The sequence below is a fragment of the Pongo pygmaeus genome, chromosome 7, assembly GCF_028885625.2.
Source record: "Pongo pygmaeus isolate AG05252 chromosome 7, NHGRI_mPonPyg2-v2.0_pri, whole genome shotgun sequence".
NCBI lineage: Eukaryota > Metazoa > Chordata > Mammalia > Primates > Hominidae > Pongo > Pongo pygmaeus.
In genome coordinates this window covers 102972613-103000292 of record NC_072380.2, presented here as the reverse complement: position 1 = coordinate 103000292, position 27680 = coordinate 102972613, and the positions used below count along the sequence as shown (strand labels likewise).

The 27680-nt window shown below is 38.1% G+C and overlaps 1 protein-coding gene across 1 annotated transcript; it reads left to right on the top strand.

Moving 5' to 3' along the window:
* Positions 1-1336: 1336 nt before the first annotated feature.
* TMEM64 (transmembrane protein 64) lies at positions 1337-23666 on the top strand. Its single transcript, XM_054499091.2, has 3 exons — positions 1337-2131; positions 15506-15661; positions 21334-23666. The coding sequence occupies exons 1-3, from the start codon at positions 1337-1339 to the stop codon at positions 21523-21525; spliced, it is 1143 nt and encodes a 380-aa protein (XP_054355066.2). The 3' UTR covers positions 21526-23666.
* The last annotated feature ends 4014 nt before the right edge of the window (positions 23667-27680 follow it).

Here is a 27680-nt window from a genome sequence, read left to right as displayed (position 1 = left end):
TTGTTTAATCCTCACAACACTCTTAGGAAGCAAAGTTGTACCATTATCTCCATTTTGCAATTTAAAAAGAAACAATGAGATTCAGGGACCGATTGTTTGACCAGTTACTAAACTTGATTTGCACCAGAGCCCAAGTTAATCATTTATCTACCAAGCTCTGCTGAGTTTGAGCTGCCTGCAGGAATTCCACCTGGATGTGTCCACAGGCCGGACCACAAGCTGGGAAGTGTGGGCAGAGACATTCACTTAGGGGTCACCTCTTACGGGGGGCACGGCAGGATCAAAGCTGTTGGGCCTGGATGAGATGGCTCAGGAAGCTCTAAAAAGGAAGACGGCAAGAGGACCTGGGGAACACTAACCTTAAACAGGCAAAAAGAGGAAAAGAAACCAGCGAATGAGTTTGAGAAGCTGCCCTCTGAGAAAGCGAACCCTTAAGAAATGTCCTTCAGTGAATCTTTTTCAAATGCCCCTAGACCAATGCCTGGCACTTGATAAAGGACCTCTGGAGTCAGAAGAGGCGTTCTGTCAAGGGGGTGGGGGGACTTTATACCTAATTTTTCCAGCTCCTAAAGGACCAAGCCATATGAAACCCACAGGGAGACTTCGCTACCTGGGAGGCAAGTCTGAGGCAGGGAGAATAGGGTCAAGGACCATAGCCAAACCCTCCTCAGAACACAAGAACTCTTTCCCCAATTCGACAGGGCAGCGGCGGATGTGAGCGCTACTCACAGCTGCCCGCTACGATAAGAGGTTACTGCGGAAACGACCAGGAGGGAACGGGTCCAAGCCGCTCATGGACTGGGGTCGCCTCGGTCCGAGAGGGGGAGCGCGCGCCCTGACACGCAGGCATGCGCGCGCCTGTGGGAAGTCGGGGAGCGCGCCTGGGCCCCTGCCCGTCGCCCGGCTCTCCCCTCGTTGCAGCCTCGCTCCCCCCAGAGCTCCTCCTCCCCTCCCAGCGGTTTCCCTCCGCACCTGTGGGCCTCCGCTGGCCCACGCGGACGCCCCGCGACTCCCGCAGCCTGGCGGGCAGCGCGTCACGGGAGCTGGACCAGAACACAGCCCTCTCCGCCCCATCGCCCGCGGCCCCGCCCCCTCTGGCCGACAAGGGGCGGGCACCACCGGAGTGGGCTCCGTGGGCGCTGGGGCCGGAGTTTCCTCACTCGCCGGCTGGCCGTCGCTCCTCTGCTGACTCCGCGCCCTTCTACGGGCCGTCTCCCACCCCCTGAGCGGACGCCGGGAGTCGAGGCCGGGCGAACCGGGCGCCATGAAGGGCAGCTGCCTAACGGGCGCCGCGGCGGAGGGGCTGGCCGGCTAAGGGCCCGCGCTGGGCCGAGGCATGCGGAGCCCGGGCGGGATCCTGCTCCAGGCACTGCCCCGGCTGCTGCAGCACGCCGCCCTCCCGGGCCTCGCCGAGCTGCCCGCCCGCTGGGCCCTGCCGCGGGGTACGGGCGGGGACGGCCTGGCGGACCGCCTTCCCCGCGGGGGCGGGGCGAGCGCGGCGGCGGCAGCAGCGGCGGCCTCGGGCGCCCTGCTCGGCGCCTGTCTGGAGCGCCACGGTCCGCCCGAGGCTTCGGAGCTGCCGGAGCCGGGCGGGGCCTTGGCGGGCGGCCCTGGGAGTGGCGGCGGCGGCTTGGTGGTCGGCGTGGCCGAGGTGAGAAACTGGCGCTGCTGCTGCCTCGGCAGCACCTGTTGGTGCCGGAGCCTCGTGCTGGTCTGCGTGTTGGCCGCCCTGTGCTTCGCTTCCCTGGCCCTGGTCCGCCGCTACCTTCAGCACCTCCTGCTGTGGGTGGAGAGCCTTGACTCGCTGCTGGGGGTCCTGCTCTTCGTCGTGGGCTTCATCGTGGTCTCTTTCCCCTGTGGCTGGGGCTACATCGTGCTCAACGTGGCCGCTGGCTACCTGTACGGCTTCGTGCTGGGCATGGGTCTGATGATGGTGGGCGTACTCATCGGCACCTTCATCGCCCATGTGGTCTGCAAGCGGCTCCTCACCGCCTGGGTGGCCGCCAGGATCCAGAGCAGCGAGAAGCTGAGCGCGGTTATTCGCGTCGTGGAGGGAGGAAGCGGCCTGAAAGTGGTGGCGCTGGCCAGACTGACACCCATACCTTTTGGGCTTCAGAATGCAGTGTTTTCGGTAAGTAGGGTCCCGCTGGCCTATCCCTCTCCAAGTCTGTTTTTGAGCGGTCTTGTGGCGGCCCTAGGAGGGCGCTCTATCAGATAAATACCAGCAGAGAAGTGACATTCACGGCAGGAGTTACGATTACTTTCCATCGCACCCTGGGAAATCTGTCATACACATAAAACATACCTAACGCGGAGCCTCGAAAGAGAGTTTGTTAGATAAAAAAACTAATGTTTCTTTTCGGGATGGGAATGTAATTAAAAATGAAAAGCCCTCTTAACAATAGGCATGCAGGGACATGAATGGAAATGCCCATCTTTAATACTTGTCATCTTTTGTAGCAGCTTTGGCAACATTTAGGGAGGAAAGCTTTCTCTCCTGCCTGCATAAATGCATCCAGGGTTTTGATTCAAGTTTTTAGCGGCATGGACCGAAGGAAGTGTTTCAGTAAACAGTGGAGGAGCTAGTTGCAGACTCCAGATTTTGGAGTTTCCTAAATTTGTAGTGGGCTTTTCCTTCTTCAAGTAATTGTGCTTTAATGCGATGTAAAGAAGAAAATCCTACTGTTTATCTTTCGTTCTTTGGAGGAACTTAATTTCGAAATCACGGGGTGGTGAATAAAACAACAGATAACCTTTTGCTCAATTAGCATATATTTTTCTTCTGTATATGCACCATTATAGACTCTTTTCTGTCCTTGTGTTCATATGTTTTGCTTACTCAAGTTTCTATAGCTAGTGTGCATCTCCATGCAACTGACTTAGGATAGAAACACTGCTAGTGAAGAGATTATCTTATTGGAAGAAGAATCTGGTCTTTACAAACTTTGTGACTTTGGATCAAGTTACTGACTCTGTCTGGCTTCACTTTTCTCTTTTCTAAAGTGAAGGACTTAAAAAAGTAGATTACCATGTTCCCCAAATTCAATGATTCTAAACTACCAAGAGTTTACGTAGATTCCCAGGAACTTAACCCTTCAGCTAGACTTAAAGAAAACTGTACTGAAATAAAGAGATAATTGCATTCAGAACCATAGGAATTGATGTATTTTAAGTGATTCTGATGCATTGTTTTGTTTCAAAAAGTAAATTATTGTTAGTTTCTGGAAACTTTCTCATTTTGTTTTGAATTAGGAATAATTCTAACCCATCTACCTCTTTGTGATGAAATTAAAATCTTTCTCTTTTTTCTTTTTTTTAAAATGCCTTTTGCAAACCTCTTGATTCCAAGTAACAGCAGCAATGATTATGGAATGGTATTTGGTAGAGGCAATGGAGACAGACAAGGGGTTTTCTGTAGAGATAAAGTTTAGTGTTAGCAGTAGTTTGGTATAGTCTTAGTCTTACATTTCTTTTTCATACCCTCCTATAGTATGAAATATAAACTTTAACTTTGACCCAGTCTTGGGTAATAATAAATAAACTGTCCCAGGACTTTGAAAGAAGGCTGGGCTAAGGAACCTGAATAGATTGATTCTGTTAGTTTGTGTTTCAATATAGCATGTATCCTTGGGCCTTTTCTTGTCCATCTACTGTGTGCCAACTACTGTCCTAGGCTCTTTCCACATATTTCTGATCCTTAAACCAGCCCTGCAGAAGTTGATTATGCACATATTATAGACTAGTGTCTACTAGTTGGGAGCACAGGGCTGGTGTTGTGAAGTCCTGCTGTCTGCTTAGAATCTAGTGACCTTGAGCAAGTTGTTTATTCTCTCTGGGCTTCTGTTTCTTATTTGTAAAATGAGGAAAGTAATGATACCTACTTCCATAGGATTATTGAGAAGATTACATGAGATGAATACATGCAGCAGAGCCTGGCTTAACAAACACGTGTTGGCTTTTGTTGTTTCTGTTGTTATGACCAAAGGTCACCAAGGTACTAAATTAATGGTAGAGTCAAACTTTGAACCATGGTCTGACGGTAGGGTCTCAACCCACCACCTCTTTATTTCTTCAATATATATTTAATGCCTGGTGTAGTCATGGGTAAATAGTAAGGGCTCATTATGTATTTATTGATTGACAATAAGGTAGGCTTTTCTTTTGATTATGTCTCTTACATATTAAGTATGTGACTAAGAAGTTGTATTTTGTACTTGGTAATAATTTAAGGTAATCATGTAGTTGAAACTGAGCTTGACAAGGGACAGCTCTCAATTTAGCATTGTGTGGTCAATAAAAAAAAGGGGAAAAAAAAGAAAAATGGCCTCTTGCAATAGGTATTATTGTCACCATTTCACTGAGAAAGAAACAGAGGCTCAACCATCCAGGAACTTCTTCAGTCACCCACCTACCAAGTGGCTGAGCTAGGGTTTGAACCCAGGATCAGCTGATATGGTGCATCTTACTGTAAAATTTTGACTCATAGCCATAGCAGGGTGGGCTGTGAAGCCCCTGGATATAGTCTGTTACGTCCTGTTTATACCTATTGTTCTGAACTGTCTGCTTACAGAAGTAGTCCTTTCAACCAAAACAGTTTACTGAATTCACCCAGGATATGTGAAAGAAAAGAAAGCTTAGTTAAGGCTGATGTTGGTTTTAGTCTGACTTGACTTTCTGCCTTCTAGAACTCCATTCTGCCTCCTCATATATCCTCTCCACCTCATACCTCTCCTGCTGACCATAGCTGCCCCCTTTCTGGGCATATGTCTTGTGTTTTCCACATCCCTCCCTATCTTTGAAATCATCCTTTTAAAAAAATATATCAGTTAAAACTCATTTTTTTTGTGCCCATAATTAGAGAAATTCATCTGGGCGTACCTCAAAGAAGTTAGGTGTAGTGGTCATGTGAGGCCCAGGCTTTGGAAATAGATGATCCTGAATTAGTCTGTGCCGTCTGGCTGTCTCCATTTCCTCATCTGTAAAATGAAGTAGAGTTATGAGGCTTAAAAAAGCTGATACAGTGAAGGCGTTAAGTATTTTGTCTGGCTCATAGTCACTTCCCAGTAATTGTTAAGTGTTATTATTGTTTGTAGTGGTGGAGGTAGTTGTATTCACATTTTAGAAGCAGGAGCTGATTGTAAAGGATAATATATGGAAGAAGGAAAGGTGCTTTCCCTTGCTTATCTCCTCTGAACCATTTTGTCCCCTTTTCCCATGCATACTAGAAACTTGAAATCATATTGGATCCAACATTTACAGTGTCATCTTGAAGTAGTTATAGTTACTCTTTTGAGCTATACTTTCTGTTGTGGGATGTGTTTAATAATACCTGCTGCAAAGCTGTGATAAAATGTATAGTTTGCTCATTATTTACTATTTCTTTCTCACCATCCTCTGCCTTCCAAAATGAGGACACTGAAGCTGAGCTACTTTTTAAAAAAATTTAACAAATACCTATATTGTACTTAACTAATTCCCAGGCACTGTTTAATCATACACACATAACTTATTTACTGTTCATTTCAGCCCTGATCCTTATCTTATAGCTGAGGCAGTTGAGGCACCCTGGTGAAATAACTTGCTCAAGATTACACAGTTAGTAAATATTTAGAGTCATTAACTTACCCAGGCACTAGTGTTGGTCCAAGAAGAGCTGGATTTCCCAGACACATCCTGATTCCAGTTGTAGAATACTTGTCCTAGCGCCCCTTGAAGATCAGACATTATGGAGGACTGGGTAAGGTTCTATACAGTTGACTTAGGTGTCATCCCAGATGTTAGAGCAGGGGTCAGAAAACCAAAGCCCAATTTTGTATGGCATACAAGCTAAGATTGATTCTTCCATTTTTAAATGGCTGGAAAAAATATCACAAGAATATTTCATGTACATGAGAATTATATGAAATTCAAATTTCAGCATCTGTAAATAATGTTATTGGAATACAGCTGTGCTCATTTATGTGTGTGCTATGTGTGTCTCCTTTTAAGCCAAAACGGCAAATTGAGTAGTTACTACAGACCCTACTGCCTACAGAGCCTGAACTGTTTACTACCTGGTTCTTCATGGAAAAAGTTTGCCAACTTCTGCCTTATAGAGTCACAGCAACAAAACGGCTACCAAGGCTGAGCCCCTGCAACTGTAGGAAGAGGCCCTTAATTTCTCACATATATCTTGTATTTTTATTTAACAGAAAAAAAAATTTTAAACAAGAGCAATAAATGGGTACTGTGTGTAAAATGCAAACAAAATATAAATGAGTAAATCTTAAAGTGCAAGACCTTACCCATCACCCTGGCTTACTTCTTGGTGAACTGCTTTATAGAATTGTGTGTTACCAAACCGCCAGTTACTTTGGTTATTTATATGAGCCCACCATAGGTTTGAAGCAACAAATAGATTCTTTGTTTTGGAGGGAGCTGGGAAGCTGTGAAACTGGTACTGACTGAAATAATAATAGTGAAAGATGTCATCATAACTTTAAGCAGATGTAACTGTTCTCAAGTTTTCTTAGAGTTTGCATTGAGCTATCAAGAAGATAAATTACTTTTAGTAATTTAGTTTATATTTGAACTGAAATTTATTACAACTAAATAAAAGTTTTTGGCAAATGACTCTAAGACCACAAATACAGTATAGTCTTAGCTTATGCTATGGGGTCTTCTGGTTCTGTCTTAGCTCCTTTGTAGCCCTGGTGAAGTCATTTAATGATTCTGGCCTCCAGTTTTCCTTATTTGTAAAATGAGAGGGTATAGATGAGGTCAGAGTTTGCTTTTAAAAAGACAAATGTTCCGAGCAACAATGTAACATTACCTTTTATTTTTTAACAGTTTAGTGATAGTATGTGTTATAAAAATACACATTTTCTCATTTTCTTAAGTTCTTATTCTGTAATATGTTTTCTTATTTTCTTAAATTCTTATTCTGTGCTGTAGATAGAGCCATAGATTCAGAAAAAGATATGATGGGTCATAATACTTGTCACTGTATCAGTGTATCTAATGATGATTTCTTCTTACTATTAAAGTGTAATGATTCACTGCCAGTGGTACAGTTCAGGCAAAATAGAAAGGCAGACACAGTCTGTGTTTTGAAAGAGTTGGAGTCTGGCCCTTAAAGGTCAGATAGGATGACCAAGTTGTGTAATGTCATCTCAATGCACATCCTGAGACCTCACAATACCACTGAATGCAGTTGACCTTTATTTCCTTGAAACTGTTTCCTCCTCTTTGTGTCTCTTTAGTTATCTCATCAGCTTCTGCAGTTTTTGTGTCATATGTAGGCTTACAATTCACTAATCTATATCTCTAGCCTGTTATATTAATGTATATACAGTATGTTTTATTAACCCTTCCTAGATTTAAAAAAATTTGTTTAAAAGCAAAGAGGTTATTAAAACGTGTTTTAACAATATTTGTTTTTTTCTGTCTATATGTATTCATTGTAAAAACTTTGAAAAGTGTAGCAAGTACAAAGAAAAACGTCATTAACATTTTCGTGTTTATTTTTCTCTTTGCATTTTATTGATGTGTATTTTTAATATAATGTTGAGTTAATGATTTTTGTGACTTTCTTTTACTTGAAGTAATGAACATCTTGTTATTACATGTATTACAACATGACTTTTAATGACTGCACAGTCAGCTGTAGTTTTCTATCTTTGTATCTTTTTTATTCCTGCTTAGAACTGGGTCTTAGATATGTATAGAAGGCATATGATACATTTTTTTAGTACAAATAATAAACCTATAGTATGTCAGATTGTATGAAGAAAAGCTTTTCAACTTGTGTTCCAGAAATTATGTACAATAAGATACACATTTTTCCACCCCTAGGAGAAGATTCAAGGCCTCTGTGTGTATGTGGGTGGGAGGGTGGAAGGGGGGTTAAACCAGATTCTCAAATAAATTGGTGACCCCTCTCTAAGATATTTGGGAGCCATTAAAAGCAGTTCCTAATTTAGGGACAGTGAACTCATGAAAAAGCTTGCATATAGGAAGATGCTTCTGTGTTGTAGACAGACATTGACCTAACCATTTCTGTCAGTAGAAATCTCTTTACCCTGAAGCCCTCTCTAGCTGTTAGGATAGGGTCTCAGCACTGCTGCGGCCTTGTTCTTCTTCTCTTTTTTTTTTTTAATCTCCAGTAGCAAGACTTTTTTCAGTACTCTCAGGGTTGCTTGAGAGACCCTAACCAGAGGGTCTTAGCCTTGACATTAGGTTCACCTTGGAGGTTTCTGGAAATATTTTTAGTATTCATTCAGTAAATAATTGGTAGGTGCCTAGTATGTGCCTGCTGCTGTTTTAAATGCTGGAGGTGTAGCCGTGAATAAAAGAAAGTCTCTCCCTTGAGGTGGTAGCATTCCAGTGGAGAAATAGCATTCTGGGTAAATCATGGTGTAAGTTTTGCTGATAATAAGTTAATTTTCGTTTATAACATTTTTTCTGTGTGGTAGAGTGTTCTTAATTTCTGAAAATCCAATTAAAAATGGACTTTGCATTCCAACTTGTTTATAAACTGGCAACTATTCTAGGTTTCCATATTTATAAATAAAATATTATTGGTGTTGATACATCCAACCTCCAATAAACATATATTTAGCACCTAATATATAGTAGGCATTTGTTAAGATCTAGGGACACAATGAGGACCAAGACAGACAGATCCCTTTCCTCACAGAATTTATAGTCTGGGAAAGGACTGAGGGGCAAACAAATGGTGAAACCTTCAGTTGTTCTCCAGTGCAAAGGGGACGGGGAAGTATAGTGTTCTGTCAGAGCACTTGAAAGCACTTACAGAGACTTGGGGCATCTGGGAAGGTTTCCTAGAGTAATTGATGACTGAGTAGTGAAAGACAGTGTAGGAGTTTTCGGAGTAAATGGAGTGGGAAGAAGGATGTGCTTGTTGTACTCCCCAGAAGGAACAATGTAGAAAGGCCCAGAGGGAAAGGGGAGCAAGTAGTGTTCTAGGAACTGAGAAAATTTTGATGTGACTGGGACATAGTGTGACAGGATGCATGAAATGCTTAGAGGCCAGATCATGAAGCACTTTGCACTCTGAAGAACCTCATGGCAGTAGGAGGGAGTTTAAGCAGGATTAGGCTCACTTTTTAAAAAGATTTCTGCAGGGGTTAGCATAGGTAGTGAGTGGGGGTAGTCTGTGTAGTCAGGACCAGAGAGGAGACTGAATTAGGAATAGGCCCAGATGGTGGATAGATTTCCCCAGAGAAGGTGCGGTTGACAAGACGTAGTAGATATTGGATGTGGGAAATGAGGAATTAGCTATGTGCCTGACTGATGAGGTCTCCAGCTATGGCCACTGAGATTAGGAACACAGAAAAGATGAAGAGGTATTTTGGGGAGCAAAGGAAAGGGAATAGGTAGTTAATGTTTTTCTTTAAACTGATTTTTAAAGTTTTGATTTTCTGAGAGTGAAAAATAGTTGCCGCTTCTGAATTCTTTTTCTCTGTTCCCCAATTTTTCTGAAATATTAATAGGAAGTATTTTGGGGATATGTACAGTAAAATAATTTATCAGTAAATATTAATTAGATGAAAAGGCCAAACTGGTCATTTTAATTTCTCTTGACCAATCCTTTCTTAACAGTCGTAGGGATTCATGATTTTTTTCTATAGGGATTCATCATTTTTTCATATATAATATAATTAAATATAATTTAATTGGAATTTATAATATTTTAACAGTAACTTTGTTAATAAGCAGCATCCCAAATACCAAGCAACAAGTCTGTACAGGAAGGTATAATTTGCCAAAATTAATGCTAGATTCACAGTGCTGCACATAAAATTTGAGGTCTTCTGAATACTAGTCACCGTTATATTCTTTATTACATCCATGCCAAGATATTCTATGTAAAAACAAAGTTTCTTGGTGGGTTAAATTAAAGTGGTAAAGCCATTGTGTAAAAAGCTATAATCTTAGAAAGCAGAAGAGCTGGGTCAGTTTCCTGAGAGCTGTGCTTGGTGCTGTGCCTAAGAGGATCGACCACAACCCCAGCTTCAGTGAATGACCTGAAGACAGAGGTTCTCTGTTGTCAGCTCCAAAAATGCTGTGTTCAGAGGTGAATCAGCTCTTGCTCTTCAGAATTAGTTTTTTTTTTCTTCTCATTTTTTTTCCCTCCCAGATGAAGTACTTCTTTGTTTTCAGGATCTATTTGGTATAGCGGTGAAGTGATGTTCTACATGTTAACCCCTGCTGACCCAGTTAAGTGAATCACTTCTCCAAGTATATCACTGTACCTCTGGGAATAAGAGGATATATAATTTTATAGTGCTTCTAGAGTTTTTAAAACATGAGATGACAGCAATCAGGTGGTGTTTGCCATCCCTTAAGCTCTTGCTGTGGTATCTCATCATAGAAACTAACTAGCAAGATAGCATTGATATCCTAGGTTGAGAAATCTAGGGGTTCTTTGATTTGGAATACAACTCCTGAGCCAAAATGCTGGGTACTGCAGGCAGGAATTCCAATGGTATTGATCTAGGCTCATGTTTAATGTCTTTCTACAAAGTAGAACAAGGAGACAGAATTTTAGAACTTTGGTGCTTGAAGACTTACTGGGGAGAGAAGGCTGGATGCGTCTCCTTGTGGGAACAAGTATTCCAAATATGTTTGTCAAAGACTCAGCTAGATGGAGATTCTGAGTAAAATTTTTGCTTATAGAAAATGCCATATTAAAATAGGCCAGGCGCAGTGGCTCACGCCTGTAATCCCAGCAGTTTGGGAGGCCGAGGCAGGCAGATCATGAGGTCAGGAGTTCGAAACCAGCCTGACCAACATGGTGAAACCCGGCCTCTACTAAAAATACAAAAATTAGCTGGGTGTGGTGGTGCGCACCTGTAATCCCAGCTACTCAGGAGGCTGAGGCAGGAGAATCGCTTGAACCTGGGAGGCAGAGGTTGCAGTGAGCCGAGATCGTGCCATTGCACTCTAGCCTGGGCAACAGAGTGAGACTCTGTCTCAAAAAATATATATATAAAATAAAAATAAAATAGCTTGGAGGAAGCTGTTCATCTTTAATAAAGTTATTAATAGTTTAAAGCTTGTGTATATGTATGTTACCGTGTTGCTCCATTGGTTAAAGCATTGAGCACTCCAGCAAAAATATTTATGATTATTAACTAAAATTGTATGTATGCATAACACTTTTTCCCAAGGGTAAGGTTTGGTCATGAAAGGTTTGATAAACTTCAATTTATGCAGTTTATGCATGGGCAACGGTCTTGTTGAGTGGTGGAATTGTTTCAGATTTAGGAAATCTGTTCTTAAATTACCAATTTGAATATTATTGATGCCATCTGTGAATGTCAATTATGTGTTCTATTTAGAGAAACTTCATTACATTTAAAGGTAAAGGTTGTGGCCAGAAGTGTTGCATTCTGAAATTTTTGAACTAAGATATTTATTTTAAAGATAACTTCCATAATATGTAATGTTTTGTTATTAACTGCAATATAATTTTATAACATTCATTTTTGTCCTCATTTTCTATATTTGACATGTTTATTCTAAAGAAATTTCTCTGCTCCTGGGAGTGCTCTAAATTGAAGAAGGAATCTTGCTCAGCTTAGCTCCATTCTCATCATTCTTTGACTAGACTCCCTGGTACCTTTCCTCTGAGTATAGGCTCCTTCCTCTTTTATCCAAGGCCCCAACAAGTATCACTCCATGTAGTTTTCCTGTCTTTATTTTACGGGATTTGTGTGTGTCCTATAAACAATCCTAGCTGTATTGCCAACTTTATGAATATATTCTGTACTTTCCCTGCCATTGCACTCTAGCCTGGGCGACACAGCGAGAGTCCGTCTCAAAATAAAATAAAATAAAATAAAATGATTTGGAAGAAGCTGTTCATCTTTTGTTCATTCTCTTCTTGGAACACCTGCCTTCCTCATCCTATCTGTCTTTGCTTGCCAAACTCATACTAGGCTTTCAGTGTCTGCCTTGAATCCCTCTCTTCCCAAAAAGTTACCCTTTGGTTTCCACTTCTACAACTAATTTTCATCCTTTATTCTTTAATGCTCAGCATGTAGTCCTTCTCAATGCTCCCCATTCTGCCTGTTTCTGAGGTAGTTTGTGTGTACTTGTCAGTGTGTAAATCCATCAGTGGTAGGCATTGTGTCTTTTTATCTCTTCCAAGCACTTCTTGGAGCATCTCGCATGAGCAGTTGTTGAGTCAGTCATCAATAAGGTGGATTGTTAACAACCAGTCACTGTAATATTCTTTCCAAATCAGCACTGATGCATCTCCAGTTCATTATCTGTTAATAGAGTTGAATGTAGTTTTATTGAAAATATGAAATGATTTTTAGATTAGGTTGTATTAATAGTTGTGGAGTCACCTATAGCTGATTAAAATATCAGATTTTAAAATTTGTAAAAAAGTTTAATATAGTGGCCAGTAGCTTTCTTATATACCAGTAATACTCAGATGGGGATGTGGAAAAGTTACTTTCAAAGTCAGTAGTAGTGGCAACAATAATAACATGAAGTGCTTAGAAATAAACTAATAAGAAATGCACGAGATATGTGAATAAAGTGACCAAACTTTAGTAAGAGGTACAAAAGAAGATTTTGAGTAATTATAGAAAAATTTCTGGATAAGAATACCTAATATTGTAGAGATTTCAGGTCTATCCAGATTAATTTGCAGATTTGCCTTAATCCCAATATAAAATTTACTGATTTTTTTTCAGTGACAGAATGATCTGCAAGAATAAATATGGCCAAGAACAGTTATGGCCATTTTTAAAAGAAGTGTAATGAAGGAGTTTGAATAGAATGGGAAATTCCTTGCCACGTGTTAACTGGTAGTCTTTATTACAATTTGGTTTCAGTACAAGATTTGAGATACCCATGTTTTAGTTCTAGTACAAGATTTAAAATATACATGGACAGTATTAGAGCTCCAAATAAGCCCTTTTTATATAAAATAACTTTTATTTCTACTAAAGTATACATAATAAGTCAATGGAGAAGTTATTGATTATTTAGTATCTAATGCTGGGAAAATTGGCTACTGGGAAAGGGGAGGGATCAGGCTATATCCTCACCTTTAATTTGAATAAATTTCAGAAGGAATAAGTGGTGGATGCTAAAAAGGAAAACATAAGCAGAAGAAATATATAGGTAGAAACCAACAATAGACTCTTAAAACACTTTCTAAAGCTAAATGCAATGGAAAAATAAGACGGAAAAATAGATAATATTTGATTATATAAAAATTTAAAAACATTTGTATGTCAAAACGTAAAATTAAGAGATAAAGGACACTTTAGTGAAAACTATATGCCACATATAATAGACAACAGGTTGCCCTCACTATATAAATAGTTCTTACAAATAAAAACACTTAACATCCCAATAAAAAAGAGCAAATGTGAACAAATGAAGCCATAAGGAAATGTGAATAAAAAACATATATAGAACATGTGTCAATATAAAATAGTACAGATTAATGATGAAACATCATTTTTACTCCTATCAAAATAAGAAAGATTAAAATTTAATACTTAACAGTTGGTAACAGTATGACACAATGGACACATTCATGTATCACATACTGACAGGTGTGTTAAATCATTGTGAACATTTGGAAAATAAGTTTTTTACTATTTGAACTAATAATTCTACTCCTAGTGATCTGTCCTACCAGAGTTAAGATACGTGTGTCATGTATTGCTGTATACCAGATCACTTCAAAACTTAGTAGCTTAAAACAATCATTTATTGTCTCACAATTTCTCTGGGTCAGGAATTCCTGTGCAACTAGCTGGGTACCTCTGACTCAGGCTTCCTCACAATGCTGCAATCAAGGTTTTGGCCAGGGCTGGAGTCATCTTAAGGCTTGACTGGGGCAGGATTCACTTCCAGGCTATTGACTGGCTATTTTTCCAGACTATTTTTGCTAGCTATTGACTGAAGACATCAGTTCCTTGCCACATGGGTCTCTCCATGGGAGCTACTTAGAGCATGGCAGCTTACTTGCTTGAGGAAGAAGTGGAAGTCCTATTCTTTTTGTAATCTAATTTTGGAAGTGACATCTCCTCACTTCTGCTCTTGCCTGTTAGCTAGAAGTAAGCACGAGGTCCAGCCCACACTCTAGGGGAAGGGATCACACAAGGGCATGAATACCAGGAGATCAAGTCATTAGGAATATTTTAGATGTTGCCTACCACAGAGGTTAATATCCAAAAGATGTCATTGTAATTTTAGAATTTTTTGATAATAGCCAAAAATAAATGTGTAATTACATATATACAAAAAATAAAGCAATGTAAATATTCTACAGCAGGAGTGGTTAAATTGTGCTACATCCACACAATGGTAGTATAATTGCATAATAATGATAATTTTCACCTTTTTTGAGTGTCAGTCATATGCCAGGTATTTCCTAGATACTTTAGAAATATTTCTGATCCTAACAACAGCCATCTAAGCTGGTGATTTTCATTTTACAGATGAAAAAACTGATAGCACTTTGGGAGACTGAGGTGGGCGGATGGCCTGAGCTCAGGAATTCAAGAGCAGCCTGGGCAACACGGTGAAACTCTGTCTCTACTAAAATACAAAAAAGTAGGGCCGGGCATGCTGGCTCACACCTGTAATCCCAGTACTTTGGGAGGCCGAGGCGGGCGGATCACAAGGTCAGGAGATCGAGACCATCCTGGCTAACATGGTGAAACCCCATCTCTACTAAAAATACAAAAAATTAGCCGGGAGTGGTGGCGGGCGCCTGTAGTCCCAGCTACTTGGGAGACTGAGGCAAGAGAATGGCATGAACCTGGGAGGCAGAGCTTGCAGTGAGCTGAGATGGGGCCACTGCACTCCAACCTGGGCGACAGAGCAAGACTCCGTCTCAAAAACAACAACAACAACAAAAAGTAGCGGTGTGGCGGCATGTGCCGGTAGTCCTAGCTACTTGGGAGCCTGAGGCAGAAAAATTGCTTGAACCCAGGTGACGGAGGTTGCAGTGAGCCCAGATCGCACCAGTCCACTCCACTCTGGGCGACAGAGCGAGACTCTGTCTCCAAACAAAACAAAACAGACATTTAGAGACAGAGTAGCATATTGAATTATCAGCACCAGAATGCCATTCTAGGGTTATCTGGCTTCAAAGCTCAGCAACCACACTGCTATTTAAGAATGCTTATGAAGAATGTTTAATGATATGAGGAAGACTTACAAAACTGTTTTTACAGAGTTATCTATGTGTGGATTTTATTTATATGAAAGAAAAAATAGTCACAAATGTTACCTTTCAATGATAGTATAATGGAATATTAAAATTTACTTTTATTTCATTCTAAATTTTCTACATTCTGCATGTATTCTCTTTATAATCATTTTGTAAAGTCAGAATACTGTTGTAAAGATGTCAGCTCCTTCCCAAGGAAATACCACTAGTTAGACTTAATACACACATTTTTTTATGTTGAATTGAAATTTTACTTGGTAATGAATCATTCCCTTTAATCTACTCTTCTAGATTACTGATCTCTCATTACCCAGCTATCTGATGGCATCTTCGGTTGGACTGCTTCCTACCCAGCTTCTGAATTCTTACTTGGGTACCACCCTGCGGACAATGGAAGATGTCATTGCAGAACAGAGTGTTAGTGGATATTTTGTTTTTTGTTTACAGGTGAGTTTAAGGCCAAAGGTTGTCTCTTTTTTCTCTTTGTTTCTTTTTGTATGGCATTGCTGATTTGACAGATTTCATTGAAAATAATTGGAGGGTTTTTCCATTTTAGATTTTTTCTTGGTTCTTTCATTACTACTTCATATTTTGACAACATTAAAATTTTTTAATTGTGTGGATATATGCAAGTGTGTAGAACTGAATTGATACAGAAAAATCCTCTTAAAGAGGCAAAAAAGAATGACAAAAATAGGGTTATTTTTGCAGTGATTATTTTCAGAGTCATCACAAATCAAATACTGTATTTTGATTTTGTATGAAGTGTATCTGAAAATAATTTTAGTAAGATTGGGCAGAGTTGAGTGCTTATCTTATTATTTATATTCAAATTATTGAAACTCACCTATTTGTATTTTTTAGAGTATTATGTTGACAATGTAAATTTCTTTCTAGTGCAGTTTGATGTGAAACAAAAGATTTGTTTTAAAAAGTATTACCTCATAAAAATGTCTAAGGTTTTCTATTACAAGTCCAAATAAGACTTGTGTAATGGATTATTATTACCATGCAAATTGTAATATAGTTTGGGGCACATAAAATTTTACATAAGAAGTTGATGAAAGAGGAAAACACTGCCATATAGGCAAATTTCTTTAGAGCCTTTAAATTTGCATGCAGAATAGTTAAAAATTTATTTGTGATTGATTTTATTCCTGAGATTTAACAAAATAGAAAATCATAATTTTTCATGAACTATTAAGATGATGTTGATAGTTAACCTTTATTCCATGCTTTATATGCCACATATTTAAGCTCATTTAGTCCCTACCAAAATCCTAGGATGTACAGATGTTATCTTTTTTTTTTTTTTAGATGTTTATTATCTTGAGCTGGTTATGTATAGTACATCTCTTCCCAACTCAGCATTCAGTGACATCACATTGATAGCTTGAAATTGCCCATGATAGGAATATTTACACCATGGGAAATGGCAAGTGCTCTAAATCAAGCCACCTATCTCTGATCCACAAGAACTGGTTCACAAAGACACCATTAGATAGTAACTTGTTTAAAGTCCCCACTAATAAGTGGTAGAGCCAGGATTTGAACCAAGGTGGTTGGTTCTAGAGATGGTGCTCAAAACCAGTAGAATCTAGTCAGCCCTCTGTATCCATTGGTTCCACATTCATGGATTCAACCAACTACAGATCAAAAATATTTGGGAAAAAAATTAAAAATAACAATACAACAATAAAAAATAGCACAAAAAATGTATTACAATAACTACATAGCATTTACATCATATTAGGTATTATAAGTAATATAGAAATCATTTAAAGCATGGAAGGATATGCAAAAGTTATATGCAACTATCATGCCATTTTATGTAAGGGACTTGAGTATACACAGATTTTGAAATCTGGGGGGGTCCAGGAACCAGTACCCCACAGATACAGGGGACAACACTATACTCCTCTAAGCAAATAATACTAATGAAATGGTCCTCCAGACTTACTGGTTTTTTAAATTGTTAGTTTTAACTTAACTGTTATTGAGTATATGGTACCATATTACAAATTTAATTTTAGTGGCATTATTCTCAAGTTTTTGAGGCCCTATTGTATTTAAAATACTATGATAAAATAAAGCCAGAGTTAATTTTCTTTGTGCTTATGAGGTACAAGTTTAGTACATAAAGTAAAACCATGAATATTTACATTGAAATGTTGCCTAAATAAAGCTTATCAATAAGAGTACTTGCTTTAAGAAAAATTTTGTAATATTTTTGACATGCAGAGTCAGTTTTTATTTTTCTTTACTTTTTTTCCCCAGAGCTATATTTTCTTCAGATAATCTGAATCTAAGTTAAATGTTTTTGTTACAGTTGGTTTATTTATATTAATACAGCATGCTAATCATATAAAGTTAAACTTTCTATGCATTATATCTATAGCACAGTATATAAATTAACATTTATGATCATCCCAAAGAACTGTAAAATTATCTCATATGTATTGCATTCTCAGATTTTTTTAGTATGAAGTTAAGCATTTTTTTTTTAGTTTCCTGAAAATAAGTTATCTATTTGAAACATTTTTTTCCCTTTGACTTTACATTTGAGTAATTAGAATCCCTCATTGTTAGTAGCTTGGAGAGAACTTTTACTATTTGAAACTTCATATTTTTATGCATCTTAGTAAATTACTCAACTATAGTCAATGAAGTTCATGATGCTTTTTAAACTATAGAATCTCCTTTTATTCAGTGATTTTCCACCCTTTGGTTAAGCTGGCAAATTTAAGCTTAGAATACAAGACAGTGGGGAAAGCACGTGTTTCTTCGCCTAGGGATTTATGAAAAGAAGTGAAGACATGTTTACGCTTGTTTGATTTAATTGATATTAGTTACAGCTTAATTTGTATCAGGAGGCATTTAATGCAGCTTACAAAATATATACAAAAGAAAAAAAAGAGAGCTTAGGTTAAAGCTAGCATAATAAGTGTATTCATGAGATTTCTCTTATTTTCTAGAAATGAGCCACAAATTTGCCTCTGAGTTTTATGGCTGCCAGCCTAAAATAAAGCAATACAAAATAAATGTTCATAGGAAGCCACAACCATTTCTTGTACAGTTTGATTATCCCTTATCTGAAATGCTTGGGGCCAGAAATGTTTTAGATTTTGAATTTCCTCAGATTTTAGTATATTTACATTATGCTTACCTGTTGAGTATCCCTAATCCAAATGTCTGGAATCTAAAGTGTTCGAATGAGCATTTTCTTTGAGTGTCTTATTAGTGCTCAAAAACTTTTGGTTGGAGCCTTTGAGGTTTGGAATTTCTGGGTTAGGGATGCTCAACCTGTACTGAAATCCAGCTTAGATTCTGTGGTCTATTTAGTTACTCTTCCATGCCTGTTATTTTTCTATGTATCTGCTAACCAAAACCCCAAACCTGAATACATCCAAGTTTTATCTCCTTTGCCCCTATTCTTTTGGGGAAGTCATGTAACCAGACACATTGATATTTAACTCACGGTTGCAAATCTTCACCTAGTTTCTCGACACTGCCCCACATCCTATCTGTCTCCTTTGTCTTCTCACCCCCTGCTGTTGTCTTGAAATAGTTAATTATTTTAAACTGTCTTCACTTCTCCTCACAATTTTGACTCCTTCACCTGTTTCAGTCTTTATTGTCAACAGATTAACTCTCTTGCTTAACAGAAAAATCAGAAGCCTTCAACTGAGAAACCCCTGAATTTTCATATAAGAAATCTGTTAACTTCTTACGTTCCTGCCCCTGCTTAGCCTGCTTACCAGTTAGCATTAAGAGATGCCTGTCTTTCTGTATGAGGCTTGACCTTCTGCCTGTGTTTGATTCTTTGATTTCATTTTAATAAGGAAACTTTTAAAACAATTGTCTATACTATCTGTTTCCATTTTCTAAATCCTTTTTAACACTTCACTCAGCTAAGGAAGATGGGGAGGGTGTGTTGGGGGACAGTACAAATCGTCAGGCCCTGGGATCAGAAGTGCAGCTGGGAAAGTCCCACTTAAAGATGTAACCATTTCACCCTTGCTGTCTGTGGCCCTGCCACTTCCTTCCCTCAAACTGCTCTTTTTAGGGCTGTTAGTAACCTTGTCTAAATGAGATGTACTTTCCATTTCTCATCTAGCTTGACCTGTTAGCAGTCTAAGACTCTTGACAGTGCCTTCATTATTAAAACACTCCTTTCCTTAGTTTCTTTGATACCACTGTCTTAACTTTTTTTTTCCACTTGCCTAGCTTATGCTTAACTTCTTCCTTTCACCCCTTATATCTGTGTTTTTGAAGATCCTAGCTTAAGTTTTCTAGTCCTACTCTGAAAACTTTTTTACAGCAAATCCAGTTACTCTGATGGTTGCTAATATGTGTATTTGGGTAAAGACCCTCCCCCCGCCCTCATCCTGCTCCCCAGCACTTGTCTTTAGCTCAGCCCTCTTTCCATAGCTTCAGACCCATTCACGGACATCCATGAACTTTTTTGGGTATCTAACAGGCACCTCAAATTCAGCATGTCTTAAACAAAATGTAGCATCTAATTCACAACGCACCCCCACCCCCAAATTTTCTTCATCTCTTTACATGGTGTTTCCATTTGTTGATACGTAGCAAACTTAGGAGTTTTCAGTAAATATATCTTGTTTCTTTTAAGAGAATTAACAGAAAACAAATACAGAATTTAAAGACCCAGCTTTAAGATGCCTAACTTATTTACAATTTTACTGAGTGATGAGTACTCATTTAATGGCACCCCCTTGCGCAAGTTCCAAGTTCCTCCCCTCTCACACTTACCATACCCGCAGTATGCTCTGCTTCTGTTATCTCCTCCCCCAACCATCCTCAGCACTTGGATTTAGAATACTTTCCCTATAAAGCTTATGCTATAATTATGGGTAGATTTCATTGAAATTGTATTATATTTCCGTATCACTTTTGGTTACAGCAGCCTTTGCAAACTTGCTGGGACATTAAATAACACCTGCTGTGTTTGCTCCAGATCCTAAAGAACTGATTTACAAATGAACTTTGGAATAAAACTCATTTAGAAAATGTACACTGCTTAGACATTCTGAGGAATTGTACATAGAATGTTAAAGTGGGCCGGGCACTGTGGCTCACGCCTGTAATCCCAGCACTTTGGGAGGCCGAGGCAGGCAGATCATGAGGTCAGGAGTTTGAGACCAGCCTGGCCAACATGGTAAAACCCCGTCTCTACTAAAAATACAAAAATTAGCCCGGCGTGGGGCACATGCATGTAATCCCAGCTACTCAGGAGGCTGAGGCAGGAGAATCACTTGAACCCGGGAGGCAGAGGTTGCAGTGAGCCAAGATTGTGCCACTGCACTGCAGCCTGGGCGACAGAGCGAGACTCCATCTCAAAAAAAGAAAAAAAAGTACAGAGGGACCACAGCTTCCTATAGGACAATGAAGCTTCCCTAAATCACATCACTAGTGAATAGCTAAGACTAGAAACCTGACTTACAGTTTGATCAGTGTGATGATTTTTCTAGTATCCCTTTGACTAACATTTTTAAATAATCATCATGTTTCCCTCTGATTTTGTGTTTTCCTAAGTACAGGCAATTACTTGTTCACAATCTCTTGTTAATTCTTTGGAAGTTTATTGGCATTTCATTTTTTTAAGTGGTCCATAATACTTTTAATTTTGTCTGCACCGGGTAGTTCATTGCAAATAGTAGTGCTTCTCACTAAGTGGGCTTAGAAATACCTGTGGACATTTATAGTCATGCAAAGGTATAATACTACATTAATTATACCAACAAAGTTTAGTCAGCTGTTACCTCTGTTGTAGACATTTTTTATTGCTTCAAGAAAGCTTTTTGGTACAAAGAGACAGGTTTGGCTTGTATCAAGTGAACCAAAAGGAATGTGTGTTTTCCTAATACCATGTCATGGTTACCTGTAGACTTCGGTCCTCCACTACCAGGAGAAGCAGCAAAGGAAAGAATAAACAATAACTGTGTGTAAACTATTTAAAAATGTATAACCTTTTACCTACCGTCTTTGAGAAGTACCCTGTTTGAAGCATTTCTAAGCCAAATATTTATTGGATTTATTTCTCTCTTTTTTTTTGTATAAAATATTGGTAACTAATGTTTTATTTTTATTCGCAGATTATTATAAGTATAGGCCTCATGTTTTATGTAGTTCATCGAGCTCAAGTGGAATTGAATGCAGCTATTGTAGCTTGTGAAATGGAACTGAAATCCTCTCTGGTTAAAGGCAATCAACCAAATACCAGTGGCTCTTCATTCTACAACAAGAGGACCCTAACATTTTCTGGAGGTGGAATCAATGTTGTATGATTCTAATGAGATATGTGATTGTCAAGAGCCTAGTGTGCTATCTAAGGTCTAGCAGTCACTTCACTAGTGGGCAGAGACAAGTTCTAATTGTATTATGGCACAAACAAAACTGACTAGTTTTTAAATTGCACAATTTTTTTTTTTAAAGCAAGAATCATTTCTGGATATGTAAGTGTAAATGTAGATGCAAATTTGGCTGCACCTCTTTATCATGCCTGTATTGGCCTATAGGTCTGCACTTTAGTGTTTTTTAATTGTTTTATTTCTGGGTATTTACGAACAGAGAAATAACCCAAATATTATTTCTGCTTAGTGTCTTTATTTATAAAGGCCATGAGTAGTTTGTATGCATCTTTCCTACTTGTAAAGATGAGTAAAAGTATGCAGTTTTAAATGTATAATATTATTGGATGTTCTTTGCTTTGGTAGTCTTTCCAGAAAGGATAAACAGTGGTTTTTGTTTTGTTTTGTTTTATTGTTTAAGTGGGACCACTTAGCTTCCCGTTTCCTTACTAATTAAAGAACAGACATTAATTTTCAGTCGAATGTATTTTTGCAGGCATCATTGTTACAGGGCCATTTACACCTATTCAGAAAGCTTAAATCCTACCTTGTGGGACTGAAGTGCTCTTAAGATAACTGTTTATTTTCACTGTGTAATATGCAAAGCAAAAGGGAAATTATTTGGTGGATGGTAGCTCAAAATTAGAACTCTTGTTCTAATTCAGTTACGTTGGCTTTACCCTCCTTAGATTTTTCATCAAAGGGCTGTCCCATTGCAATCTTACTAAAACATTTTGTTAAAATAAACTTTTTTCCTTTTTATATTAATAATTAGGCTTTTAAATAAAGATGTTATTCCTTTAAAATGGTGGGCTTACCATCATTGAAGATGTCACTCAGGTGGCCTTGTTTGATCAAAACGCCTTTTTTAAAAACCAAGCTTTAAAAACATGTTTATAATTTCATGAAGTACATATATATTGTTCCCATAGTCTTCAGCTTTAAAACTATAAATATGATATTAAGTTAATGCCCAAATTTGTGTTATTTGCCCTACTTTAAGTAGGTCTATTTTGTTTGTTTTTTCAGTACTTGTTTTTCTCTGATAAGACTCAGGAATTCTGAAATGTGAAATTGTCTCAATTCTTTCTCTTGTAGCATGAATCAATTGTATTTACTAATAGCACTTATGACTATAGAATATAATTTGGCATATGATTCATATTACATATGTATTCATTTTATTTTTAAAATAGTTTATAAACTTAATGAATTTTTTTTACAAATGAGATTATAGATATTAATGCAAATTTTCTGATAGGTATCTCTTTTTTTGCTATGACGATTCCAACTTATCAGAGACCTCCCATTTGCCTTTTCATTATGGTGAAAGCTTTGTCCTCATCTACTAAAGTACAAAGGAATTCTTTGGAAGCCGAGTATTCTAGTGTTACGCTAGAGATGAATTTGATCATTTTAATGTGTGATCTTTTTGCTCTATCAGGTATAATTGTTTTCTTTTCCTTTCCTTTATAATGTGTAAGTTTTCTCCCTTTTGAGTAACAGTAAAGTTCATTTATATGTCCATACCTAGAAGACCAGTGCAAATACTTTGAGAGCACCTGGGTCTACAGGACATAATTGGTCTCTAAATCCTCATTTCTTGCTATTACTGGGAAAATAGATATAGTATTGGAATACCCTTATTCTTTTTGAATCCTAATTACTCATTTCATTTTTTTTTCTCTCTTTTGAATCCTAGTTGCTGGTTTTTGTTTAATGATTTTAGTTTAACAATCCCAACCAACAATACATTTGATTTATTTTTTTCTGTGTAACCTGACAACCTTTTTCTTGTGCTTCTTGTTTGTTGGTTAGTTTTTGTGAAAGGAATCATTATTTAAGATCACTGTTTTCATACTTGTTTTATACTTCATGTATTTTGAAGTGCATTTATTTACTTAGCATTTGTGACTTGAATAATTTCACCAAATGAATACATTTTGGTAGTTTGTAATGAGTTCTTCTAATTGTTACACTTTGCTTGGTACTTATAAATATGTAAAGGTAAAAGAAATAATTTTCTGTATTCTGCCAATCTTAATTTTATATAATAAATCATCCTTTTTTTCTTAAAATAGTATGGATTGACTGTTTCTAAAATACCAATATATGGCTGTGGTTTTTCTTTTCTTCAGCATTTCCAGCATCCAAGTAAACAATAGTCCCTTATAGTCCTGCTACTTGATGGGGGAATTTGGTTGCTGGGTTTTTAAGTTGCATTCACAATAAATCGTGCAAAGCATTGTCATGCCTTATTTACTCCATTTTTAATCCTGCATCCCAGATTTATGGCAGCAACACATATCTACAGGATACTTTTATGTTGTCCAAATATTGCTCTCAGTCATATATACTTATAAAATGTCTCCAGTCATGTATATTTATAGAAATGAAATGTCAAATTTCTCAGACTGTTAAAGTGCAGTATAAAGTTGCTTAATGCACACTTAAAAATGATATATAATTTCTGAATCTTATGAAATATGAGTTCTTTTTTAATTCTTTGGGCGTTTTCTTAAGTTTTACATGTTTTTTGGTTTATTGTTAATGATTTTGTTTACTCTTTGCCAAATTTTGTCATGTAGGTTATTTTACAATAGCACCTTTTAAAAAAAGTATGTACTAATTTACTAAGTATATTCATGTCCATTTTTATCTGATCATCTGATTTGTGAAATAACTTGAAATTTGTACTGTTTGGTTTGTGAAAATAATATTACCAAATCTCTGTCATTAGAATATGTATTTTATGTTCAGAAGTGACTGTGGGTTTATTCAGAGCCAGCCGTTCTCTCCCTTGATGCACTTTGTAACCAGCTACACATCCTTTTAGGTGGCTTTTCCCTAATAGGGTCAGGTATATGACTATAAAACATTTTTCTTGTGAAGCTATTAAGTTCATTAGTTACTCTTATTTCCCCTTGTTGTAACTAAGTGGTGCAGGTATAAGCATATCCCCAGCATTCCTGTGTGTGTGAATGTGCACTGCTGATTTGGACTGTTCTTGAGAAAGGTGCTGTGACTTACATATGTCAATATTTGTTAGCTCTGGGGATATCTTTAGAATGCTTGAGAAAGTTGCTAGGTGTGTGCCAAATTGGTGCAGGTAAATCCATGCTGTTCACGGCCAAGCAGCATTTGCAGAGAAAAGGAGAGTTTTACATAGACCCCAGGAAAAACAATACTAACCTGGTTGATGGCCTTGGTGGTGGAATTTTGTTTCAGCCAGAGGCTACTCATTATATCAGAATGATGTTCAGTATAACACTATCTGATTTTTAGATTGGTCGATTTCTGTTGTAATCAAGTATTTAGGATGTAATCTTTTTAAAGTCATTGCTTTAATCTGAAAAGCCATTAGAAGGGAGAGGAATCACTGTTCCACAGGATATTTAAAACTCAGGAGTTCAAATAACCTCACATATTGAACATAAACTGTTAACTTATTCCACAACTAAATTCTAACCTGATACTTATGAATTGCAAAGTGATTGCTGCAAACTTTTTCTAAGGTGGCTGAAGATTTAAAATAGATCATTCTAAAGGGAAATCAGTAAAATGTGTTGATAATTGGTATCCAAATCACTTGTGTGCCTGAGAAAATAAAAGGTAATATTTTACTTTGTTCTCGCTTTTCTTTCTTTGTCTTTATACTTTAGTGGATGTAGAGACATGACCCTACATGTCATGTAGGGTGGATTCAGGGGATATCCTTAATCCCCTGAATCACTCCTTGATTCAGGGGATAGGGAGGATGTGCTCCTAAAAATGAGAATGTTGATAATTGACCCTCCATGGGGTGCTTATGGTTCTTGAAGAAGCTTTAAGGAGAAATTATTCTGACGTCTTAAATTGGCACTCACCCCAGTTTTTTTCTATATCTTTAAGTCATGAAATGCCACCTGCCAAACAATTGTTAGTCGTTTGTCCCAGCCAGTGGCAATATTTATGATGCTTTTCATAATGTCAGAGGACTTTAACTAATCTAATTTTCTGTTGATCTCTACCCTATTTCCATGACTGTTTCCTAAAAGGCACATTCCATTTGCCATAACATTTTCATCTTAGCACCAAGAACAATATTTGTCCTTGTTTATTTGTAGAAGCTCCAATACTGTTGTACACCTTTTGTTAGCCATTTTGGGCCACAATTATTTGCTAGTTTATAAAATGGGCCACAAGACATAGCCACATGTTGCAGATTACTTTCACCAAGGTGGTGTAGAGGAGGAGCATTCATCAGATAAGCATTTTGACATTGTGGTGTGCTTGTTATCCAAGGTTGTACGATACTGTCTGCCATGCTTGCTCTTCTTGGTTGACAGTGCCTATTAGTATCCTGAGTATGGGGAAAGTGTATATTAGTGGTATACTGTATTTTAAGTTAAATATTGAACATTTATAGGGGTAGCATTATATGCATGGTGATATTAAACAAGATATGTGTATATAGTAAATTTACATTTAAACACTCTGCCAAGTTGATTATCCAAATTACTAACTGATATCACTGTCTTAAAAGTGACTTAGTGTTCTGTAAGGTAGCCTGCTGGATGAAAGACTTGAAAATCTTAAAATATGCCGTGAAGTTCAGTAAGAAAGAGTGAATAGAATATGTATTGGACAAAAAATAATAATTCCAAAATTACAAAAATTTTAGAGTACAATTTGGGTGGTATGCTTCAATGTAAGTACATTTATCCTAGGAGACATAAAATTCATGACCACCAAAAAGTAGAAGCCAAGAGGGAACTCTTTGGTTCTGTCTTTGTTGATTATCAAGCCATTTTCAGTAAAGTGATTTGAAACATGGCCTGTTTCATACTCTAGCTCTTATAGTCTTGTCCTAAGTTGACCTTGGCAGGCAAGGCAGGAACTGAGGTATTTTCCACTAGTTTTTTTTTTTTTCAGTTAATTACTCTGATTTTTAAGTAAATTAGCTGGTTTTGTATCATCACATTTCTACTTTAAATATACAATAGAACAGCTTTGTTTGGAATGAGCATTTCAAGCAGGTTTCATAGCAGAGCATTAAATTATGAGATGGACTTGGAATAGGTTCCGGGAACGTAGAACCGGGGCTTTTCCTTCCCTCCCTTGCTGCCGAGTGCATATAAGGCCTTGCTCTCTGGTGGGGGTCTTGGCAGAGAAAACCAGGACAGGATTTTCTCATACATGGGCCAGCAAGTGTCAGGGGAAAAGACTGGAGAGCAGATCTTGAAGATCTCTTTGGCTTTCAAATTTGAGCTTCTGAAGAGAAGTTTGATATTGGCCCCACCAAAATATGTCACTTCTCCCTTCCTGACCCCCACCAAATGGCTGAGAAGGAGGGAGTGTTCCCTGCTGCCTGAGAAGACAACTCAGGAAGACCAGAAACAGAGAAGCTTCCTCCAAGGAACTCAGCCTGCCTGCTACATGTTCCACCACTGGCATTTCTAATGTCTTACATTAATTGCAGCTTTGCTCTTAGTGTCAAACAACTGGAAACAAAGTGAACTTTGTTTTCAGCCACTCCCTTATGAATAAATTGTGATAGATCCACACAAGGAAGATTGAGTAGCCATCAGAAAGGATGAACTAGATGTATTCCAGTGAGAGACGTTACCAGGAGGTATTGTTTTGTGAAAGAAGATGCACAAAGTTGTAAAACTATTGCATTTTTAAGAAAATGCCCTTTCTTCCTTGGTATATGTATGTATATGTGGGTTTGTATGCATGTGAATATCTGCATCTCCTCATATAGGATTAAATTAGTATGGATAAAAATATGGAAGGGAAACTAAGAAGGATTACTCTGGTGGGGGTGGAAAGCTGGGTTCAGGGGTTTGATGGGCATAGAATGAAGAGGAGAGAGGGGGAAGATAATAAAGCCAAAAAGGAAGGGAAAAAAGCAATTATTTTTAATGACAAAATGGGCCTGTATTTCTTTCATTGACATGTTAGAAGTCATTCTCTTCTTAAAACATCCTAGTTGTTAGTTGTTCTGCTTAAGTACTTGAGGTGATGTAGTAGAGAATTGAAGAATGTCCTTTCTTAAGGCCAGCTACTAGTATTCAAACACCAGGGCCACTGCTTCTTGGATACATGAT